The following is a 24,115-nucleotide window of genomic DNA, read 5'->3' as shown; positions in this document are numbered from 1 at the left end:
ACCAAATTAAAAATTTGATTGGGTATGTGTAGATACACAATAGGATGAACTAAATTTCACTCGAAAGCAAAGCTTTCTCGTGAAATTTAGCCCCTCCTATGGTGTATCTACACATACCCAACACTTTTTAATTTGGTAACTATAACTTGTTTCAAACTTTTAGCACTATAAATGCATATTTGAAAAAAAATAAGCACTAGTATCAAAATGTGTAGGTGCGGATGACATTTTATGGAAAAATTCTAAATTACAAGTGAACATGAGCCAACACAATAGCCCATTTAAGCACCGCTTTAATTTGTTATCCTGCATGTCAGATTGCCATTGTAGTCTGTAATGTAGATTGTTGTGACATCTTAACATCAGCTTAATAGTCAATGCATCAGTACTTACAAGATTTATAAAATACTTTTCTTGTATTCTTTTTTAATAAATAATAGTATTCTTTTTAATAAATATATAAATTATTACGAAACTTAGTTAACCATAGCTGGATTGGCTATTCTTTGTAAGTCTCTTTGATCCTCACAGAATTAAGTACTTATACATCTTTGCCATTTTGGTTTTTAGTATTCCTATCGCAGCAAAATCCAGAGAGATTCTTAGATTGACTGAATGATTGGTATACATTATATTGTGAAGTACAATTTAATCAGTCTTCTTTTGTTGTTTCTTAAGGAATATGGCATTTAATAGTCTGCTCTTTTGACATTTAGATTTCTCATTCAACTGTATCTTTTTGTAAATGTGTAAACTGTAAAAGAACTTTTTTTTCTTTCTTACTAGGTTCAATAATTTTTGATTTTTTTTTAAATGGGTTAAAAATCTGGTGCAACTATAGGTTGAGCTTTGGCAGTAAATCATCCTGATTTTTTCCTTTAAAAAATGTGTATACTGCAATGAGAGTTAAGTACTACAGTTTTAGCTCATACACTAGTAATAAATCATTTTCAATCAACATTAAAAAAAAAACCAATCAACTATATCTGCTGAGGATATAAAAACAACTGAGAAATACAATGTATTGAATATCTTTCATTTTTCTAATAGTAAAAAATAAAGCTTACTGAATATCTTTCTTTTTCCAATATTTTTAACACATAACTTCCATTTTCTCCATGGAACAAAACTTAAGTAAAATAAATATTCCAAATGTGAATCATACTTCATGTATAATAAGTGTTTCAATTCTAAAGTACATGTATCTTCAATAAAAAAGACCTTTGCAAAATTTATATCTGGTAATATGTTTAATGCTGAATTGATTTTTCGGGTCCTAATCATTTCAATTTTAGCAAGAAGAAACTAGCAAATTTTAAAAAGTTTTTTAAACTCTGAAAGTTATTCATATTAACCATTGCTTTTAAACGATATTCTATTACAGCCTCACTGTTTTGTTACCATTTCCAAACTTGACCCTGAAAAGACCATATTTAATTTTCCAAGCTTTTTCTTACAGGCATTGCCAGCTGTCACTTCCAAATTTGTACAGCAAATCTATGTTTTTATAAAACACAACTGCTTCATTTGTTGTTATGTCTTTATCAATGATGTACTGCCTGCCACATGCAGCTTTTTCAGATATATAGGCACATTTTTCATAACCTTAAAATTGTCCTTGAAGGCTCATGCTCTTTAATTTTTTATTACAAGTTAGCATGATCACAAATGTTTCAACTTTAGCCTTCACTTATCATTACCATGGTGTGCATTCCTGCTTGGATAGTAATTGTAGCATAACACATATGCTTCATGTTTGCCCTACACTAACTAGCATAGTATAAAGAACATGACTTGACATTTTCATTGCCTCATGTGGATCTATGACCACTGCCTTACGCTTGCAACCTTTCATCTGTCTTTCTATTTCCATAAAACCTTTATCACCTGAAAGTATGGTGAAATGGACAGTCGGTGGTAACACCATGTCCATTTGACCAACCTAGAAAGAAAAAAAAAATCTTTAATACAATGAATAACGTTTTCATTCTCAATTTTAAAGTAACATACTTTCAATATATTATATTCTTCTCAACAAAGAGTCATCTTGGTCTTTTTCCAGATGGTCTGAAAAGTTGATAAACAATAATCTGTACAGGACATGATGCATCCTTTTCACTGCTCAAACACCAATTTTATATGTAAAGCAAATATTTCTTAGAGAATTTTGTGACAATTTATAAACTGTCAATAGCAAGAAAGTAAAAATAACAAGAGGCTCTCAAGAGCCTGAATCGCTCACCTTAATTCTTTTGGTTAAATCTCTCATCAATGATTATTTTGGCTTTTCAATTTATTTAAATGTTTTTTGGATCGTCCTATTTTCTTCAAAAGCCAAAAAAAATAATCATTTTCTCCTATGTTCTATTTTAGCCATAGGAGCTATGTTTCTTGATATACAAGGAAATAAAATATAAAATTTATACTAGATACTCTGAAACTCATTTAGCCTAAGTTTGGCTGAAATTGATACAGCAGTTTCAAAGGAGAAGATTTTTTAAAGTAAGTCAACATGATGAACAAATTGTGAAAAAAGTCTTTAAAGGGCAATAACTCCTTAAGTGGTCAATTGACAATTTTGGTCAATTTGACTTAATTGAAGATCTTACTTTGCTGAACATTATTGCTGTTTACAGTTTATTTCTATCTATAATTATATTCAAGATAATAAACAAAAACAGCAAAATTTCCTTTAAATTATCAATTCAGGGGCAGCAACCCAACAACAGGTTGTCTGATTCATCTGAAAATTTCAGGGCAGATAGATCTTGACCTGATAAACAATATTACCCAACGTCAGATTTGCTCTAAATGCTTTGGTTTTTGAGTTATAAGCCAAAAACTGCATTTGACCCCTATGTTCTATTTTTAGCAATGGCGACCATGTTTGTTGATAGATCATAACTTCAGATATAATTTACAAACTAGATACCCTAAGGAACATTCAGTTAAAGTTTGGAAGTATTTGGCCAAGTAGTTTCAGAGGAGAAGATTTTTGTAAAAGATTACTAAGATTTACGAAAAATGGTTAAAAATTGACTATAAAGGGCAATAACTCCTAAAGGGGTCAACTGACCATTTCCGTCATGTTGACTTATTTGTAAATCTTACTTTGCTGAACATTATTCCTGTTTACAGTTTATCTCTATCTATAATAATATTCAAGATAATAACCAAAAACAGCAAAATTTCTTTAAAATTACCAATTCAGGGGCAGTAACCCAACAACAGGTTGTCTGATTCATCTGAAAATTTCAGGGCAGATAGATCTTGACCTGATAAACGATATTATCCCATGTCAGATTTGCTCTAAATGCTTTGGTTTTTGAGTTATAAGCCAAAAACTGCATTTGACCCCTATGTTCTATTTTTAGCAATGGCGACCATGTTTGTTGATAGATCACAACTTCGGATACAATTTACAAACTAGATACCCTAAGGAACATTCAGTTAAAGTTTGGAAGTATTTGGCCCAGTAGTTTTAGAGGAGAAGATTTTTGTAAAAGATTACTAAGATTTATGAAAAATGGTTAAAAATTGACTATAAAGGGCAATAACTCCTAAAGGGGTCAACTGACCATTTCCGTCATGTTGACTTATTTGTAAATCTTACTTTGCTGAACATTATTCCTGTTTACAGTTTATCTCTATCTATAATAATATTCAAGATAATAACCAAAAACAGCAAAATTTCCTTAAAATTACCAATTCAGGGGCAGCAACCCAACAACGGGTTGTCTGATTCATCTGAAAATTTCAGGGCAGATAGATCTTGACCTGATAAACAATATTACCCCATGTCAGATTTGCTCTAAATGCTTTGGTTTTTGAGTTATAAGCCAAAAACTGCATTTGACTCCTATGTTCTATTTTTAGCAATGGCGACCATGTTTGTTGATAGATCAAAACTTCGGATACAATTTATAAATTAGATACCCTAAGGAACATTCAGTTAAAGTTTGAAAGTATTTGGCCCAGTAGTTTCAGAGGAGAAGATTCTTGAAATAGTTTACGACGACAGACGACAGACGACGACAGACGACGGACGACGACGGACGCCAAGTGATGGCATAAGCTCACTTGTCCCTTCGGGACAGGTGAGCTAAAAATGAGAATGGAAATGGGGAATATTTCAAAGAAACAACAACTTGATCAAAGAGCAGACAACAGCTGAAGGCCACCAATGGGTCTTTAACGCAGCACTTAGAGGTGGCCCTCAGTTGGCCCCTAAATAAAATTGTGTACTAGTTCAGTGAAATGGAGGTCACACTAAACGTCAAAACATATAAATGAACTAAAATTAAAAATAATACAAGACTAACAAAGGCCAGAGGCTCCTTACTTTGGACAGGCGCAAAAATGTGGTGGGGTTAAACATGTTTAGTGAAATCTCAACCCTCCTCCTATACCTCTAAGACAATGTAGAATAAAGAAACACATAGCAATACACACAGTAAAACCCAGTTTAAAAGAAGTCAGAGTCAGATTTCAGAAAAGGTAACAAAAGAAACTAAGCAAAATAACAATGATACATAAAATAACAAGGGACTACTAGCAGTTACTGACATGCCAGCCCTATACCTCAATTAAACTGATTGAAAGATTATGTCTTCATCATATGAAAATAAAATAGAATCCCTCCCGTTTGGGGTTGAGTATCATACAATCATAAAATATATGAGAAGAACATAACTGGAATTATGCCAACAACTGGTTTTAGAATTAATGTGATTATTTCCAATGCAAATGACCTGACAACAAGACCTATTTTACTTTCATGAATTACTTTTTACTGGAAATATACTACTCAAAGAAAGGTTTGCAACACTTTCATAGAGATTAATGGGGTCAAACTTTGAGGGTGTATATCTTTGAAGAAAATGCTCAAAATCAAATTTTATAATAGTTACATTCTTGTGTTCATATGTTCTTGTGTATCAATTATTAGATTCAACACCTTATCAATTTTGTGTGTAGAAACTAGGTCATGAGATTACCAGGTGCTCTGCAGGGTGCAGCTTTATACGACTGCAGAGGTCAAACCCTGAACAGTTGGGGCAAGTAAGGACAAAACATTTAAGCTTGATACAGCTCTGAATTTGGATTGTGATAAAATTTGTGACATAATATGAATTTATTACACAAAACAAATGTCAAGATCTTACAAATCTATTGCACAATATTGTGCAATTAAAGATTTCTTCCTCAAACTTTTCAAAAATTTTAAATTTGAAAAATTTGGGGGAAAATTTTTTGAAAATTATCCCCCCCCCCTTTTTTTGGCAGTTATTCCAAAACCTGACATTTCTTTATGCCTTTCTTTGTACATTATTTACAAGTAGTGTTAGGGAGGCAAATACCAATATACCCAACATTGTATGTTAAATGTTTGTGAATTATCTCCCTTATACTGCTTTTAAATTGTCCAGAAAACCCCTTTTTTTGCCACCTAATTTCAAAATTTTGGAGCCATAACCCCCCAAAGTCAGTACTAACTATCCCTTCATTTTATGGAAACTTGTGGTATAACTTCAGAGAGATTCATACACTTGAACACAAGTTATTGTTTGAAAACTACAAAAATGCTTATTTTGGGCCCCCTTTTTGGCCACCAATTCCTAAACTATTGGGACCATAACCCCTAAAATCAATACTAACTATCCCTTTATGATATGGAAACTTGTGGTATAATTTCAGAGAGATTCATACACTAAAACACAAGTTATTGTTTGAAAACTACAAAAATGCTTATTTTGGGCCCCCTTTTTGGCCCCTTATTCCAAAACTATTAGGACAATACCCCCCAAAATCAATCTCAACCCTCCTTTAGTAGTAATGAACCTTCTGTCCAAATTTTATAAAGATCCATTAACTAAAACTAAAGTTATTGTCAGGAAACTAAATGTGTCTTTGGACGACGACGACGATGACAGAAGACATGAAAGCATTATAAGACGCAAAAATGTTTGCGGTCGTATAAAAATTGTTAAAATGTGACAGTGTAGCTGTCTTAAAATTCAATCAACACAAATGTTGTATTTTTGAATAACAATGATTGAAGATAAAGAAAAAGAAAAGACAAACTATAAAGATAAATTGAGATTTTTTTTTTTTTTGGTTTCAGTCGGAAATTGTGCTGCTAAACTTATTTTTAGTAGTACAATGTATATATGAAATCTATCAATTACCGTTAAACATATGGCAAAGTCTGCAGCATCTTTTCTTGTTCCACAACGATCATGAAGATAGAAACGATTTTCACGTACTTGATATTCATAAGCTCCACACCTGATAAATAAATAATGTTATTATACCATACATGTACATCTATTACAAACGATTCTATTTGGTAACACCTTATCATGGAATAATTCAGTTAATTTTCATCTGATTGCAAGGAAGAATGAATAACCCTTGAAATTTACACCAGTGGTGAATAACCATATTATTCACTGGCGAATAACCTTTTGAGTTTCTAGATTTGCACTTGAGTTATCTCCCATGAAAATAACGTCAGACGTAAATAAACGAAATGGCAGCGTTCACGTTACACTTGCCAGTTATAAGGCAAAATATCTTACCCTGTACAGATGGAAAAAAACCAAGGGGTCGGAAACATTTGACAAAAAATCCTAAACTTCACCCAAGTACATCCTGAAAATTGTATTTAACACTTTCAGTACATATTTTTTTTAGCACGTTCCTATAGCCAGAGATTTATTAGCACAAGTGGTTTCTGCCAGGATTAATTTAACATGTGCACAAAAAAGTTGTCTCAAAACTTCAAACCACAATTACTGCTATTTGTGTTGATTTTCGTGAAAATATTTTGAGGTTAAGTCGTACCTTACATGTTATGAGTTGTGGTGTGGTTAGAGCGATATGAAAAGGAAGCAATCTTAACAGTTTAGCTCTGTGAGGAACAAATTTTTTTTATGACTGAATGTGTTCAAATCAATAATGTACATTGGTAACATACGCTTTACAGATTTACATAATTGATCTGATATTATAACTGACAGTAGGCCAGTGCATTTTTTATTGTCCATGATGCATTCAGACATCAAAGGTCGTTACCAGGTGATGCTTTCAGGCTTCATACAGCTATACCCAGGTGATGCCTTGTATTGGTTTTAAACAACAGAAAGTTATTATTTAAACAAGAGGCTCTCAAGAGCCTGAATTGCTCATCTGCATTTCAGAGGAGAAGATTTTTAAATGTTTGCAAACTTGATGAACAAATTGTGTAAAATTGTCTTTAAAGGGCAATAACTCCTTAAGAGATCAATTGACATTTTTGGTCATAATAACTTTTTTGTAGATCTAACTTTGCTGAACATTATTGCTGTTTACAGTTTATATCTATCTATATTAATATTCAAGATAATAACAAAAAACTGCAAAATTTCCTTAAAACTACCAATTTAGTGGCAGCAACCAAACAATGGGTTGTTCAATTCGTCTGAAAATTTAAGGGCTAATAATCTTGACCAATTGCACAATTTTGCCTGTGTCAGATTTGCTCTAATAGCTTCAGTTTTTGAGATACAAGCCAAAAACTGCATTTGACCCATTTGTAACTACCGTATAAATCGTTAAATAAGCCGCAGGTTTTTTTCTCTGTCTTTGTCCCTGCGTGTTATACTCGGGTGCGTGTTATGTAAGTATTATTTTCTGTTTTCAGGACGACGGTGAAAGAAAAAAATATCTGGATTTGTTTTCTGGAGACAGTCAGATTGTCAAGTGCTTGCAGTGACTTGATAAATTGTTAATGTTGCATATTTTGTTATGAATAAATAAATATATTAACTAAATCGTTTGTTTTTATTTCATGCCATGTTTGTTGATGAATTAAAACTTCGGATACAGTTAAAATTGTCTTAAAAGGGCTTAAGGGTCAATTGACAATTTTGGTCATAATATCTTTTTTGTAGATCTTACTTTGCTGAACATTATTGCTGTTTACAGTTTATTTCTATCTATATTAATATTCAAGATAATAACAAAAAACTGCAAAATTTCCTTAAAACTACCAATTTAGTGGCAGCAACCAAACAATGGGTTGTTCAATTCGTCTGAAAATTTAAGGGCTAATAATCTTGACCAATTGCACAATTTTGCCTGTGTCAGATTTGCTCTAATAGCTTTAGTTTTTGAGATACAAGCCAAAAACTGCATTTGACCCCTATAATCTATTTTTAGCCATGGCGACCATGTTTGTAGATGAATCGAAACTTCAGATACAAATTATAAACTAGATACAATTAGGAACATTTAAGTTAAAGTTTGAAGGTATTTGGCCAAGTAGTTTCAGAGGAGATGATTTTTTAAATAGTTTACGACGACGACAGATGACGACGCCAAGTGATGGCATTAGCTCACATTGGGCCCTTCCGGCTAGGGTAAGCTAAAAGCTAGAAGTAACAAACAAAATAGGATTACCAGTACACATTTATCACAGGATTCAACACAATCTTTTCAAGATCCAAACTTTTAAAGTATACAGTAAAATTAAGAAAGAAGAAAAGCATTTAATCTTTATGAAGCTTTGTTTGCCTTTTTGTTAAAAAACCCCAATAATTTGAGATCAAAAACAATGTATTTGCACCTATATATCACTTACTGATATGGCTCATTCCACTGTGTGTTACCTCCATAAAATGCCCACACAAAGAATCGTTCAGGTAATCTGTTTGGTAACTTTGGGAAAAAACCTCTCCAATTGTCTAAATCTAAAAATATGATATTGGCCATTGTTTTCAGGTAGGCAGGATCAGTAATACTGCTGTAATCACTTAGGGCCACATCCATTCTAAAAGATGTCTCTGTTTCACCTGAATACTTTTTTTTCTTTTTCCTTTTTGAAGGCTTATTTGATTGAGTTTTATCTTCAATTTCATTATTTCTTGACCGATTTGTAAACTTGTCATCTGATTTTCGTTTAAAAGACTTTGAATGATTGGATGGTCCAGGTTTTTCACATAAATAAGAAAGATCGTTAGAAGGTCCAGGATTTACACTTGAATATGCCAGTTGATTAGATGGCAAGATTTTTTCACATTTCTGCAACTTAGTCATGCTAGTTCCAACATTTTCAAGGTCCAATTCCATTGGTTCTTCTCTGACTTCTTTGTTTGATGCCTCACTGATTTTAATTTTAACTTCGGTGATATTATCCTGTTCTAACCTAACACAATGACCCAGCACTAAGGCTTTGAATGAGTTACAACCATCAGTTATAATTTTCCCTGCTATTTCTGTATTACAACTATGAAATCCACCATTTATTTTGGGATTTTCCACAGCTGCATGACATGTTGAACATTTGTGAGTATACAAATAACCAGTAAAAATATCCATCTAAAAAATATCAGTTCATCCAATATTATTTAAACAAGTGAAACTGCGAGCTACTGCTCACTGATGATACCCCCGCCGCAAGTGGATAATATTAATAGTGTAAAAATATGCAAGTGTTCGGTAAACAGGAAGTTGTCGAGTGATGAATCTGAAAACGCATCACACGGTATAGCTGACTTATATAAATCCTGAAACCAAATTTCAGAAATCCTTGTATTGTAGTTCCTGAGAAAAATGTGACGAAAATTTTCAAGTTGGCTATCATGTGTAAAATCATACAAGTGTTCGGTTAACAGGAAGTTGTCGAGTGATGAATCTGAAAACGCATCACACCGTATAGCTGACTTATATAAATCCTGAAACCAAATTTCAGAAATCCTTGTATTGTAGTTCCTGAGAAAAATGTGACGAAAATTTTCAACTTGGATATCATGTGTAAAATCATACAAGTTTTTTTCGGTAAACAGGAAGTTGTCAAGTGATGAATCTGAAAACGCATCACATGGTATGGCTGACATATATAAATGTTGATACCAAATTACAGAAAGGGTGGATGTGTAGTTCCTGAGAAAAATGTGACGAAAGTTTCATGGGACGGACTGACTGACGGACGGACTGACGGACAGACAGAGGTAAAACAGTATACCCCCCCTTTTTTAAAACCTTTTTTTATACTGTTTTACCTCTGTCTGTCCGTCAGTCCGTCCCATGAAACTTTCGTCACATTTTTACCCCCCCCCCTTTTTTAAAGCGGGGGGTATAATAATAATTAGGGTAATGTTACACATTCTGTGAGTGAACCTAATATAAAGCAGAACTGACATAAATTATAAGTAATTATAATCAAACATTATGTATGTATATTGTTAATTATCAATGTCAACTCTCTAAACAAAGGGTTAAGCCTCCAAATATGTATAACAGATATGGAAATCTCCTTTTCAAGATGTTAAATCTACCACTCCTCCAAAAGTCTCTCAAATTTCACCAAATTTTGTTCAAGATTGTAGATCAAGAAATTAACAAATGCTTTTCAAAACATTGTTTGGTGGCACAGTATAAGCTGTGTGAAGTGATGCTTTGATCAATCATTTATATCTCTATGTATTTGAATGTTACATGACTGAAAGAACATTTTAACCATTAGTAAATTTATAATACATAGTAAGATAAGAATGCAAAACAACATAACTCAATGGAAAATCTCCCACTACTTATTTAACAAAGTTTTGAGAATAATATTTGGATAATTCAGGGATATCCATGGATAAAAATTGAACGATGGAGGAACTTTCACATTACAAACCGTGTCTACGCTGTACAGTGTAGCGCAATCAGAAGTATTTTATCCCTCTATACAAGGAATGGTGAACATGCTAAATCATTGCTTATTTAAATTATATTTATTTGAATTTTCATTATAGAATTAGAAGTATCAATATTTTCATTTATTGCCGTTTTTAACCATTCAAATGCCAAGTCTTCATGGTCCCCCTTTAGTCAAGAATGACCAAAAGCTGTCATGAAGGTCCCCATGTAGATTTCTTGTATTTTTGGTAATTGTTATGGGGGCTAAAAATCATATGATGTGGAGCTTATTATTCATGGACAGTTGTCAAATTCAGAACCCATTACCGGTATGGCTGATTTGCAGCCACAACAAAACGATTCGTACGGGTTATGTAAAAGGTTAAAGAGATTTGTAAAGCAAACATTGACAAATGAAAAGGTTGTTAATGACTTTATCTGGCAAATTGATGCTGTGCAACATGCATCTTTCGAGTCTGAATAAAAACCGGAAACGCGGCGGATGTATCAATTTGATTGTAATATACGAAATGAATTCGGAATTACGATACGATATTTCTTTACAGGAAATATTTAAGTTTTTACTTTTAAACTTTTAAAGTAATTCTAAATTATCGTTACAGCAGTATTCAAGTTATTTGCAATAAAATAATATTTACTGTTTTGCGTCTTATTTTGTACTTCTTAAAAAAGGGGGATGCTGATTGCGCAAGTCAAAATAAAGCACGTGTTCGACTTGTTAAACTGTTTTCTTTGTAACTGGATTATTAATTTTTTAATTTAATCTAAATTATCATAATCATTTGCTAAAACTTAGTTGATTAATTCGACAAATGGATCGTCTATCCTCAGATAGTATTCTCCTGTGTGGTTTGTTGATCTACCTGTACAAGCTCAGGTACAAGTGATTAGCGATCTTAATCCGTATATCCCTCAGGCGTTAGAACTGTATTGAATTATAACATAAAAAGCCTAAGGGTTATGCAATTACATGCATTTGATTATAATTGATAAAAAATTGGCGTCGGGCTGCAAAAAACGATGAAGCTTTGAACGATGGTGGAAGACAATTTAACGATGGCACAAGACAATTTAACGATGGCGCAAGTCATTTGACGATGGCGCAAGTCATTTGACGATGGCGCAAGACATTTGAACGATGGCAGGGCGCCATCGTTAAACAGGCCATGGAGATCCGTGATAATTTACCAGTGTCATTTCAGTTAGTGCCATAAAACTGTGCCTAAGTCTTGTTTCATCCAAGTGCTGCTGCAGTTCTCTATGTCCATTAATAGGTATTTCACAATCGCAACAAACTATATGGAAATCAGCCGACATACATTTTTTATAATAATCTTCTACAAATTTCTTTGAAACTGGTATTCCTTTAAGTCCAGTAAACAAACCTTTCATGTCATCTAAAAGAAAAGAAAATTATTTTAATAAGTGGAAATTATTTTGAATAAACAAATGTCATGTAATCCATCTAATATGCTAAAAATTCATTTCAATGACAGCATGGACAGTTTGTTATCCGATTCAGATGCTCTTACCTTTATGTTGCTTCTTGAGTTTTTCAATTGTGTCTGCAAATGGCCCTGGCAAACATTTATTCAGTCCAAAAAGGAGACTGCATGCAAATCTTTATTTGTGTTTTGTTTTTTTATTTCTATTTTATAAATAAATTGACCTTTGAAACAGCCTTCAGTTGACCAATAAAAATTGGGATTTCTTTTTTTACGTCATAATATCATGTGAGATCATCACTGAGATGTCATGTGCTTGAAGTAAAAGTAATGTGCACATCCATTTAGTGAGACTAATTTCCTTAAAAAAACTGACAGATAAAGGGAAAAAGCATTCTTTAATCTTAAATTTAAATATTTACCAGAAAATGGGAAAGCTGTAGAGTTATGTTTGAGTGTTGTTATGTGAGATACACATTCTTCGTCTGTAGGGAACAACATGAGACACGATCGGCACAGGTATCCGTGTACTGGTAGAGGAGTAAGTGGATAAACATGCTTTTTATCTTTTATATGCTGTTCACACGCTTCTTTTTGCTAAAATGAAATGTATATTTTACTTTATAGCCAGTCATAACTTTATTCAGTACTAGGAGTACAAAAATTGTGTACAACAAGAATGTGTCCATAATACATTGATGCCCCACTTGCCCTATCATTTTCTATGTTCAGTGGACCATGAAATGGAGTCAAAACTCTAATTTGGCATTAAAATTAGAAAGATAAAATTATAGGGAGAACATGTACTAAGTTTCAAGAATGCAAGATGACTGGGCTTCAACTTCATCAAAAACTACCTTGATAAAAAATTTAACCTGAAGCAAGACAGACTGACAAAAGGACATACACATACACAGACATAATGCCCCAATGAGGGGCGTAAAAACATCAAATCCAGTAGGTTGATTTCTGAGTCTGAGTATGGTTATCAAAACTTTTATGTCTGTACTCCCTTATAATTTCTACAATGTTTTATTTACAACAACAGTGTGTTTTTTACCAATCATGTTTTGGGTCTGAATAAACTTTAATGAAAATTGACCATCTTTGATAATTGGTCTGATTGTCAAACATAATTCATTTATAAAAAAAAAGAAGTTGTATGATTATGCATGAGACAACTCTCCATAAGAGGCAATATGACATAGAAGCTAACATCTAAAAGGTCAACATAAGGTCATTAGATACTTCAGTTGTGTTGTATGTTTTTTTCCTCTTCTGAATTTAGTAATTAAAATAACCTTATACTGTTTGATAAGGAAACCATTTAATGAAAAGGAAGAGGTACATGTATGAGAAAAGTCCTTACTTTACCTCTAAAGACAAAATGAAAGAGTTTTATCTACAAATGTTTGAAACCTTTTTCATTTCATTGCCTTATTTTTATCATTTACCTTAAATACTTTTCCACATTCAGGACACATTACAATGTCACTTGAAATATCTTTATTTTCACTATGTTCACCCCATGGATCAGTTGGAGAATGTTCAAAGTTATTCATGTGTCTATCAAACAATTCCCTGGAATCAAATATACCATTACAATTCAAAACAGGACACCTGACAAGACCGCTATCTTTAGGCCTCACTGATTGGACAATGGTATTTGATGCATCATTTGAATTGTCAGTTGAAGACAAATCATGATCACTAATATGTAGAACACTGTTTTCTTCATCTGAAATCTCAACTACAGAAACATTCGATCTATTCGGTTGAACGCTCATCAAATCATTTTCTTTTTCTTCAGAATTTTTGCGAGAGTTAACATTTTGTCCTTCTTCTCCCAATGCAGAGTTATTGATATTGAGCGGAATGAAATCTGCTGCACTAGATATTGTATGAGATGGTTTAGAATTCTTTGACTGCTGGTCAACTTTGATAGAAGGCTCAAAACATCTCCTCTTTGTTTCCAACTGTGACCCAAATGTGTCTATTTTCATACCTAAGATTCAATAATATATCTTTGTTATAAAAGGTATCTTCAGCAACAATAAAAAACATAGTTTACTAGGTAATTAAAAGTAACAACTTTAACTTCATTTCAACAAATCTACATTTCAGAATCCTACACAATTCAAAAAGAGTTATTGCCTTTTTATTGGGCATATTTGTCTTACGGTATATCTTTTAAACTTATAATAGATAGAAAGAAACTTGAATAAACTAAATGATCAGAAAGACAAGATCTACAATTCAGACAAATGGCGGAAATTGTCCGGTGACTCCTCGTTGGAGTTATTGCCCTTTAATGATGACATTTTACCATTTTTTGGCATTTAGGCTTTTATGATAAAAACTATTATAAATAGATAGAAACTAAAATAATCAAAAATGATAAGGAGAAAGACAAAGACCTATTAACAAGTCAAATTTTGATGACATAATTAGTTGACTGTTACTCTTTATAGGAGTTATTGCACTTAAATTATGATTTTTTTTGTTACCCTCTTTTTGTGTTTGGAGCAAAAGCTAAATAAAATAGACAAAATTTAATTCAGAAATAATTAATGCACGCTATACTTTATTGTAGTTTTAACATGGGTAGGCATTATATTCATGATTATTTTTGCCAGAGCGATAGTGAGAGCTAAAATAACACGAATATAATGCCTACCCATGTTATAACTACGAATAAGAATAGCTTGCATCAATTATTTCGATTCTGAATTAGGACAATTTAGGTAATTTCAATGTCGGATGTGTATAAGTGTAGAAGGTTTGTGTAGGCTCTTCCATGAAACTCCATTTTTGTTTTTAAACAAGCAAATGACTGGCATTGTGATTTTTCAGAGGGATGAGTTTGAACAGTCAGCATGAAGGGATGTCGTATCTAGGTCAAATATGTCAATTTCCAATTGCAACACATTACAGTCATAATAAATGAATTAGTAACAACAAAAGTCAACATGTGTACCATTTAAAAGAGTTTGGAAGTGTTTAAAATTAAAGAAATATATCAAATGCTTACCAATTTGATAAAATTCATTATTCTGCAGTAGTCAAAATATGCATGTGCAAACAAATTTTATTGGATTTAGAGCATGGGTTTATTCACAAAGCGAAAGAAGCATGTCATATTAGAATCAGACTTCAATGATCATCAACATAAGATTTTTGTCATTAATTCTATTCATGTCTACAATGTTGATGAGTGTCCTTTGTTGAATATGCATATATACCAATGTGAGCGACACAGACTTTTTAGAGCATCTACCAGTAGTTTTTATTATCAGTTGATTATGATGATTTTTTTAACAATACCTTTTCTAGCTGGACTAATGTCCATCCTGTCCGGTGTTTTGAGGTCCACACAAGGGAAACCTGAATCACTAAGGCTCATCATCAAAATGTCATCATCATCATCAGAAAATTCTGGCATGAATTCTTTCTTCCTCTTTAATGGTGATCTTTTATCATTTAAGTTAGGCTTTGTTATTGAATTGGTGCCATTGTTCTGAGTTGAGTACAAAAGAGTTCCAAATCTTGAATTTGTTGTCTTTATAATTGGTCTATTTAGTGGACTTCTTTTATCAACAACGACCTTGGTCAGATTGTTCATTCTTTTACTAGCTGAAAATCCCCATATTAATTATTTCAAAACATTATGCAATGGATGACCTGAATTATTTTTCAACATAGAAATACAAGTGATAACTTATACTTAGAGTTAGACATCGATTTGTTTGTCAAGTTCTGTAAAATGAAGAAAATATGTTTTATGAGATGATATGTACAATTGCCTTCAGTGCATCCTCTAGAAATATATATAGTTTTTGACATGATATCCCCATTATGTGCAACTATCTCTCTAAGAGATATTTGCCTCAATTATTTTTTTGGATACAACATCTTTCAGTTTAAATGGCTAATACCAGTTTATCTTTTTGGGTAACTCTGCAGCCCAAGCCTTAATATAGGTTTGGAAATCTCAAAATGAGTAGGATCAGACAGTTTTTTTTCGCTGTTTTCCTTTGATACAAAATATTTATTGTGCTAATGCCTCTTTTAAGGAGTTATTTAAATACATTACACGAAGAAAACTTACAATGTTTATTTGCCCATTGTTGCACCACACATTTAGCATCTTGTAATTCTTGTACGGATGAAGCATTATACTTCAAATAGCTAGAATGGGCTAGCTCTGCTTCTCTTTGATCTCTCAGCTTACATTTCTAATTAAATAAAAGAAGCAATTCATTAATTTTAGATGGCTTATAATTCTAAATATGTACTTTTTATATCAATCTTTATACATTTTTTTGTACATGTATATATCAAGTCAGTATCATAGGACTTTTATTGCATTTCATGCAATCTTTACCCAAAATTTGTAAATTTAAAATTGGAGCAAAACTAATTAATACATGATACCCTGTATATAAAAATTCATCTACACATATGGAGAACACAAAATTAACTTTCATGACACCTGCATGTAAACAATTAATCAGGATTAATATTACTTTAATACTTTTAAGTATTGTTTAAATACAATGATTAAAATGATTGAGAAATATTAATAGACACAATGAGAGATGTGTGAATTTTCAGTCATTTCTAAAGTTAAATACATGTAGATATTCATAAAAGTGATTGATGATCAAAGCAGTCAACTTATACAGATGTAAAACACTAACTAAAGGTTATGAAAACATGAAAAAAATTGTTTCCAAGTTGATTGAAGGAAAAGTATCTGAGGTTAAGGGTTCTTTATTTACACTTTTTCTTGGTATCAATCTAATGCATAGACTGCATAGAAAAGTTGTTTTCAAATAAGAGAGCTAGTAAATAGCTAGGCCTGCTCATCACAAATGTGGTACAGATAAACTGTTTTCTAAAAATTAAAATTAATGTGTTGCACATATGACTTATAATTATATTGAAAGATCTGTAATTATCAGGAATAATAGCTCAAAATTATTAATAAGTTATTGTAAACTTATTAGTATATCATTTAAGCATGCAACATAATATATTAGATTTTTCTTAGTACAACAATGTAGTACATAGCAAGGTATCAGCCTCTTCCAGTACTTCTAAAATTTGTGTGCAAACTTCTTTAAATCGCATCACAGATTTTAAACACATATTCTCATATATCAGATGGATATCAGGCCATGAATAAGGAAGAGATAATGTAAATTTTATAATGTCAACTTATAATGTCAGGTATGCAGCGGGAGATATTTTTATAATTTGTTTGCAGATAAGGCCACACCAATTTAATTTCTTGTTCTATGGATTTTTGGACTCCAAAAATTGGGGCGAGCGAGCAATAAAATTTTAATAAAAAAATATTTAATTTGCAAATTTTTTAGGCGAAGCTTGAACATGTTGAAAGTAAAGGCGAGCGATTATAATTTTTTTTTGTAAACATAAAATAGTAGGTTTTGACAATATTAAAACTTGATGTATCACTTGTACTTTGACATTTCTTTAATTTATGAAGTATTTTTCCCTGTTCACCAAGAAATAATTAGAAATAATTGAATAATTAAATCTGGTCTATGAATGTGTGACTGACAATGAGACAATTTTCCTTTCAAGTCATAATCAGGTTGGGAACAACCCCAATAATGTTATGAATATCCCTTTTATGAGGGGTCAATATAAGTTATAATATATTTAAAAAAAAAACAAACACTTTTTAGTACAAAAGGGCTCATATTTTCCCAAAGAACTATATATCTATCTGGTATTAAATTATCAAAACATGTCCAAGAATTTTGTAATATTCCTGGACTTTAACCATGTTAACACATTTACTTAAACAGTGACAGTTTAATATTATTCAAAATAAGTGGACCCCTCTTTTAGAAAAGTTGTCTAAAATATGATATATTTCTCCTCTTTTTGAGTTTTCAAAGGTTTTGTATATTAGCACTATACAAATCCTTGGTATTTCTATTTTCTTTTCTACAACAGTAAAATGACCCCTTGTCTGAGGGAGGGTTGTTCCCAACTTGATAATAACAAACACAGGTCAAAGTACGGCCTTTTACACAGGGCTGTGATCCAGACCAAACAGCAAGCTATAAGGGACCCCAAAATTATTATTGTACACAATTCGAAAAGGAAAACCAATGATCTAATTTATATATCCAAACGCTGTGAAAGGGAAAATACCAATGAACCACATCAACAAGCGATAACTGCAGAACAACAGGCCCCTGAATCAATCAGGACAGGTGCATAAACATGCAGCGGCTATTACTTCCAGAATTAGCAGGAATATGAAAAAAAAATTAAAAAATCTGTTTTGAAAAAAAAAGGTGTGGGCAGGTCAGTCAAAAACAGGGAATTCAATTGGTCTGGCCTAAATATTTAATTTTTTAATTTTAATATAACAATTCATACAACATTTGAGTTTACCCTTCTTTCATCCTCTTGTCTATTTTGCTCAAAGACTGCATCTATTGAACCTAGCAACCCTGTCCTCTGTGGTGATGCTCCCTGAGAATAAATAAAGGACTTAGGTACAAATCTAACTTGAAGTTTAACAGAAATTTAAAAAAAAACCTAATTCACATGTACATTGTGTATCTTTCAAAGAACTTAATGCACATTGTTTTGTCAATGAACCTAAGTCACACTGTTTTTCTTAAAGCAAGTTCATCATGTTCATTATCTGTTTTAAGCAACTGAACTTTGAAAGCATAACAAAATAACACATTTACAACATTTTTGTCCATCACATTTCTATGTTCAGTGAACATTGTAATTGGGATGAAACTTTAAATTGACATACGAAATTCTCGCTACATTGAAGACCCATTGGTGGCCTTCGGCTGTTGTCTGCTCTATGGTCGGGTTGTTGTCGCTTTGACACATTCCCCATTTCCTTTCTCAATTTTATTTAATAATTTCACATCATATCATTGACATATTTTACATATGAACATTTACAACGCTGGAAAACACATAAAGAACTTTAAGATTTTGAAATGAATGTAAACATGCATAATATGATAGGCTTAATATACTTTGAGCTGTGTATTTTGGTCAAGAATTATTTGGCTGTCATCAATGAAAGTGTCAGAAGTATAGTTTCAAAGGTTTCAAGAAAAAACTTTATTTAACACTAAAATTGAGTATTATTAGTCATCATGGTCATGTCAGTTACAAATGTATCTGCTGATATCAAAGTTTATCATATCAAGGAAATTAAAAATTTGAACATTTTATTTCTTTACACTGGAATCAGTAAAAATACTAACATGAACAAAAAATATTAGGAAACAACCATTTAACTTCAAGGGGGATTATGTTTTTTTCTTTAAAAAAAATAATGTTTTATCAGTCAGGGGACCATACATACATAATCAAAGGGGTGTAACCATATATACATGGTCACAAAAAAATATGTGGCCAACCGCCAACGGAAAGCCTTTTTTTCAGAATAAAACTAATGACAACGCTATTGTAACATCCCATGATCTAGACCTTTCCATTTTCTAAAATTCTTAATAAACTCTTAATCTAAAAAATTCTCTGTTTTATTTAAAGAAGTGATTTTTAAATCACTTATTTAAGTAGAAAATTTGGAGTTTTGTCACAAATTGTGATTTTGTAGTTTTACCAAAATGTGAAACACATAAATATACATGTAGGTTTAAATAATATCTTTTCATTAGTAAAATTGAATCAAAGCACTGTAAGTGCTGTAGGCAGTTAACCAAAAACCAAGGGAAACATAATTATGAAAACTGTGGCAATGTTGCTTCAATTTTTTTTTTAAATTTAAAAGAACAAACATTAAACATTCAAATATTGTACATTTATGTGCATTTAATGAATTAATCATTAAGGCAAATAATTCATATTTTATCAAGGTTTTCAAAAGCAACGCATACATGGCATATATCAAGTATATTTTTTTCATGGTCATGAGTCTGCAGTGGTACAAGTTCGCAATGATTGCAGTTCTTCTAGTTGATAGTTAAAGTTGGTATTTGTTGACTGTTAGTAGTTCAAGTTGACTTTAGTACGAGCTTGTAAAAGTATGGACTTGCTTCCCTGGAAAGAAAACTGAGTTTGTGTTCTACAGTACAAAAGTAATGAGACACAAATCAGACAAATGTTTACTACTACAGGGATCAATGGTGAGGTCTGACTGACCTGCCCATAGTAAATGTAAATGGTCCCCACCTTCACCCCAAGTCAATGATGTCTAAGTTTGGAATAAAATTTTGGGGCCCTTTATAGCTTGTTGTTCGGTGTGAGCCAAGGCTTTGTGTTGAAGGCCATACATTGACCTATGACGGTTTACTTGTATAAATTGTTATTTGGATGGAGAGTTGTCTCATTGGCACTCACACCACATCTTCCTATATCTAGGTAATTATAAAACAGTTGGTCAAACATTCTTGGGCTTGAACATGTTGAAAGATATGTTTTCTTTGAAATGAGCCATATTAAAATGAAAATTTTTATAGGACAAGAAATAATTCAAAATATAATTAAGGTAAATTCTTTAAACCTACTCATTTTTTTCTATCAATAAAATGTTATAATAAACAAGTAAGAATTGTAACATAATGCTGTTACAAAGTCTCCCAAACAAAGCTCCCATAATTATTCATTCCCATGGTGGGCAAAGTCTAGTACACATTGGTTAGGTCTAGCAAAGTGATATGCATATGTGACGCCAGTGACGCCTATGAGATTGACCTTGTATGTCATTCAATCTTTTTGAAATGACAAACAGGAATGAATATGGTTTACTTTAGGAGTTGGTATCTCAATCTTTTACAAGTTCTCAAAACACATACCAGAGGGGTAAGGTGACCCTAGGGACTACCCGGTAACCCCTATATTTAATTTGTTTTTTTATATTGTCCCATACATGAATATATATGGTTGAGGGATGGGGATCTCGAATGTTATCAAGTTTTCAAACAGGAGGGGGTAGGGTGACCCTAAGGACCCTCCCTACATTTCATTTGATTAGTTCTTTTGTCCCATACATGAATATATAAAGTTAAATTTAAAGGTGGGGATCTTGACTGCTTCCAAGTTCTCAAACAGGAGGGTTGGGGTGACCGCAGGGACTCCCCTATATTTCATTTAATTTAGAGGTGGGGATCTCAACTGTTTCCAAGTTCTCAAACAGGAGGGATGGGGTGACCGCACTATACAAATCCTTGCACTGGGGCTGCTTCATTTGTTCTAGGTCGGGCTATGCTGGTTCGCCTTATCACTTGACCGGGTTAAATATGGCTGAAAATAAAACGAGTGGAACCGGCTGATTTAAAGATGGCGACAGAAGTTCAAATGTATACTTTTTTGCTTTCTAAGCTAGGGAAAATAACTAGAGGCTCTAAAGAGCCTGTGTCGCTCACCTTGGTCTATGTGAATATTAAACAAAGGAAGCAGATAGATTCATGACAAAATTGTGTTTTGGTGATGGTGATGTGTTTGTACATCTTACTTTACTGAACATTCTTGCTACTTACAATTATCTCTATCTATAATGAACTTGGCCCAGTAGTTTCAGTGGAAAATGTTAGTTAAAATTTACAAATTTTATGAAAATTGTTAAAAATTGACTATAAAGGACAATAACTCCTTAGGGGTCAATTGACCATTTCCGTCATGTTGACTTATTTGTAAATCTTACTTTGCTTAACATTATTGATGTTTACAGTTTAATCTATCTATAATAATATTCAAGATATAACCAAAAACAGCAAAATTTCCTTAAAATTACCAATTCAAGGGCAGCAACCCAACAACAGGTTGTCAGATTCATCTGAAAATTTCAGGGCAGATAGATCTTGACCTGATAAACAATTTAACCCCTGTCAAATTTGCTCTAAAGGCTGCGGTTTCAGAGTTATAAGCCAAAATCTACATTTCACCCCTATGTTCTATTTTTAGCCATGGCCGCCATCTTGGTTGGTTGGCCAGGTCACAGGACACAATTTTTAAACTAATTACCCAATGCAATGATGATTGTGGCCAAGTTTGGTTTAATTTGACCCAGTAGTTTCAGAGGAGAAGGTTTTTGTAAAAGATAACTAAGATTTACAAAATGGTTAAAAATTGACTATAAAGGGTAATAACTCCTAAAGAAATCAACAGACCATTTTGGTCCTGTTGACTTATTTGTAGATCTTACTTTGCTGAACATTTTTGCTGTTTACAGTTTATCTCTATCTATAATAATATTCAAGATAATAACCAAAAACAGCAAAATGTCCTTAAAATTACCAATTCAGGGGCAGCAACCTATCAACGGGTTGTCCTATTCATCTCAAAATTTCAGGGCAGATAGATCTTGACCTGATAAACAATTTTACCTGATGACAGATTTGCTCTAAATGCTTTGGTTTTTGAGTGATAAGCCAAAAACTGCATTTTACCCCTATGTTCTATTTTTAGCCATGGTGGCCATCTTGGTTGGCTGGCCAGTTCACCGGACACATTTTTTTAACTAGATACCCCAATGATGATTGTGGTCAAGTTTGGTTTAATTTGGCCCAGTGGTTTCAGAGGAGAAGATTTTTGTAAAAGATGACCAAGATTTACGAAAAATGGTTAAAAATTGACTATAAAGGGCAATAACTCCTAAAGGGGTCAACAGACCATTTTGGTCCTGTTGACTTATTTGTAGATCTTACTCTACTGAACATTTTTGCTGTTTACAGTTTACCTCTATCTATGATAATATTCAAGATAATAACCAAAAACAGCAAAATTTCCTTAAAATTACCATTTCAGGGACAGTAACCCAACAACAGAATGTCTGATTCATCTGAAAATTTCAGGGCAGATAGATCTTGACCTGATGAACAATATTACCCCCATGTCAGATTTGCTCTAAATGCTTTGGTTTTTGAGTTATAAGCCAAAAACTGCATTTTACCCCTATGTTCTATTTTTAGGCACGGCGGCCATGTTGGTTGGTTGGCCGGGTCACCGGACACAATTTTTAAACTAGATACCCTAATAATGATTGTGGCCAAGTTTGGTAAAAATTGGCCCAGTAGTTTCAGAGGAGAAGATTTTTGTAAAAGTTAACGACGGACGACGACGACGACGGACGCCGGACGCCAAGTGATGAGAAAAGCTCACTTGGCCCTTTGGGCCAGGTGAGCTAAAAAATGAACCTGTTAACAATAAATATATATTTTTAAAATGCAATCTTTTTTTCTTAGGCCTTATTCATCATAAAAACGTTTCTCCGAGATAATTTTATAAATTTGAAAATAAAATATAGCATGGCAATTTATTATCGTCATAGTGGACCAATGCAGTATCATATAATATAGTCTGATTGAAAAAAAAATCAATCTTCACCTTTCAAATTCCGACAATTTATCTAAAATTGCGCTTCCCGCCATACTTTTATGACCAGCTGATTGCTTGCCGGTGAGTGAAGACCGGCGAGGGCGGCGTATGCCTATTTGCGCCGGCGGCTGATTTTACAGCAAATGAAGCAACTGTGCCTATACCGGAAGCGTCGACCGGGCTAACCCGGGTTAAGCAGCTGTGGCAAATGAAGTAATACCACTAAGTTACAAACATGTCATAATATTAAAATAAACAGATGAACATAAAAAAATCTATCAAATGTGAAGGTGAATGAAAATACCACAGAAGAATCCAAATTCATTCTGTTTCTGTCCATCAACTATATATTGGTGAAATGTTAGTGTTAGTGTTCTTTTCTGACTTCACTTGAATTCAAAACAATTGCTTTTTTTTAAAAATGAAGGAATGATTTCTTGTACTCAAGTGATAACATTTGTGCAGGAATTTTTTTCTTTTAAATGAACTACAAATTAATCAAAATCCTTTAAAAAGTTGTGTTAAAAATAATTTTGATATAAAAAGGATCAAGACTAAAATCAGCTATAAAGAACAAATGCTTAGTAACAAAAAAAAGTAGTTGTAAAAAAAGAAAATGAACACGT

General features: G+C 32.6%; 1 protein-coding gene across 1 annotated transcript; it reads right to left on the bottom strand.

The window, feature by feature from the left end:
* Positions 1–1,008: 1,008 nt before the first annotated feature.
* Positions 1,009–24,086, bottom strand: LOC139495702 (uncharacterized). The gene is made up of 10 exons (XM_071284036.1): positions 23,794–24,086; positions 18,570–18,650; positions 16,243–16,369; positions 15,459–15,767; positions 13,589–14,139; positions 12,557–12,731; positions 11,878–12,086; positions 8,624–9,360; positions 6,189–6,288; positions 1,009–1,942 (listed from the first exon to the last, which is right to left on the bottom strand). Exons 1-10 carry the CDS (start codon positions 23,827–23,829, stop codon positions 1,751–1,753), a joined length of 2,517 nt encoding a protein of 838 aa, XP_071140137.1. The 5' UTR covers positions 23,830–24,086; the 3' UTR covers positions 1,009–1,750.
* Positions 24,087–24,115: the final 29 nt, after the last annotated feature.

This window comes from Mytilus edulis, chromosome 1, assembly GCF_963676685.1.
Source record: "Mytilus edulis chromosome 1, xbMytEdul2.2, whole genome shotgun sequence".
Lineage (NCBI taxonomy): Eukaryota > Metazoa > Mollusca > Bivalvia > Mytilida > Mytilidae > Mytilus > Mytilus edulis.
Note: the sequence above shows the minus strand (reverse complement) of the source record. Positions and strands in the feature narration are given on the sequence as shown.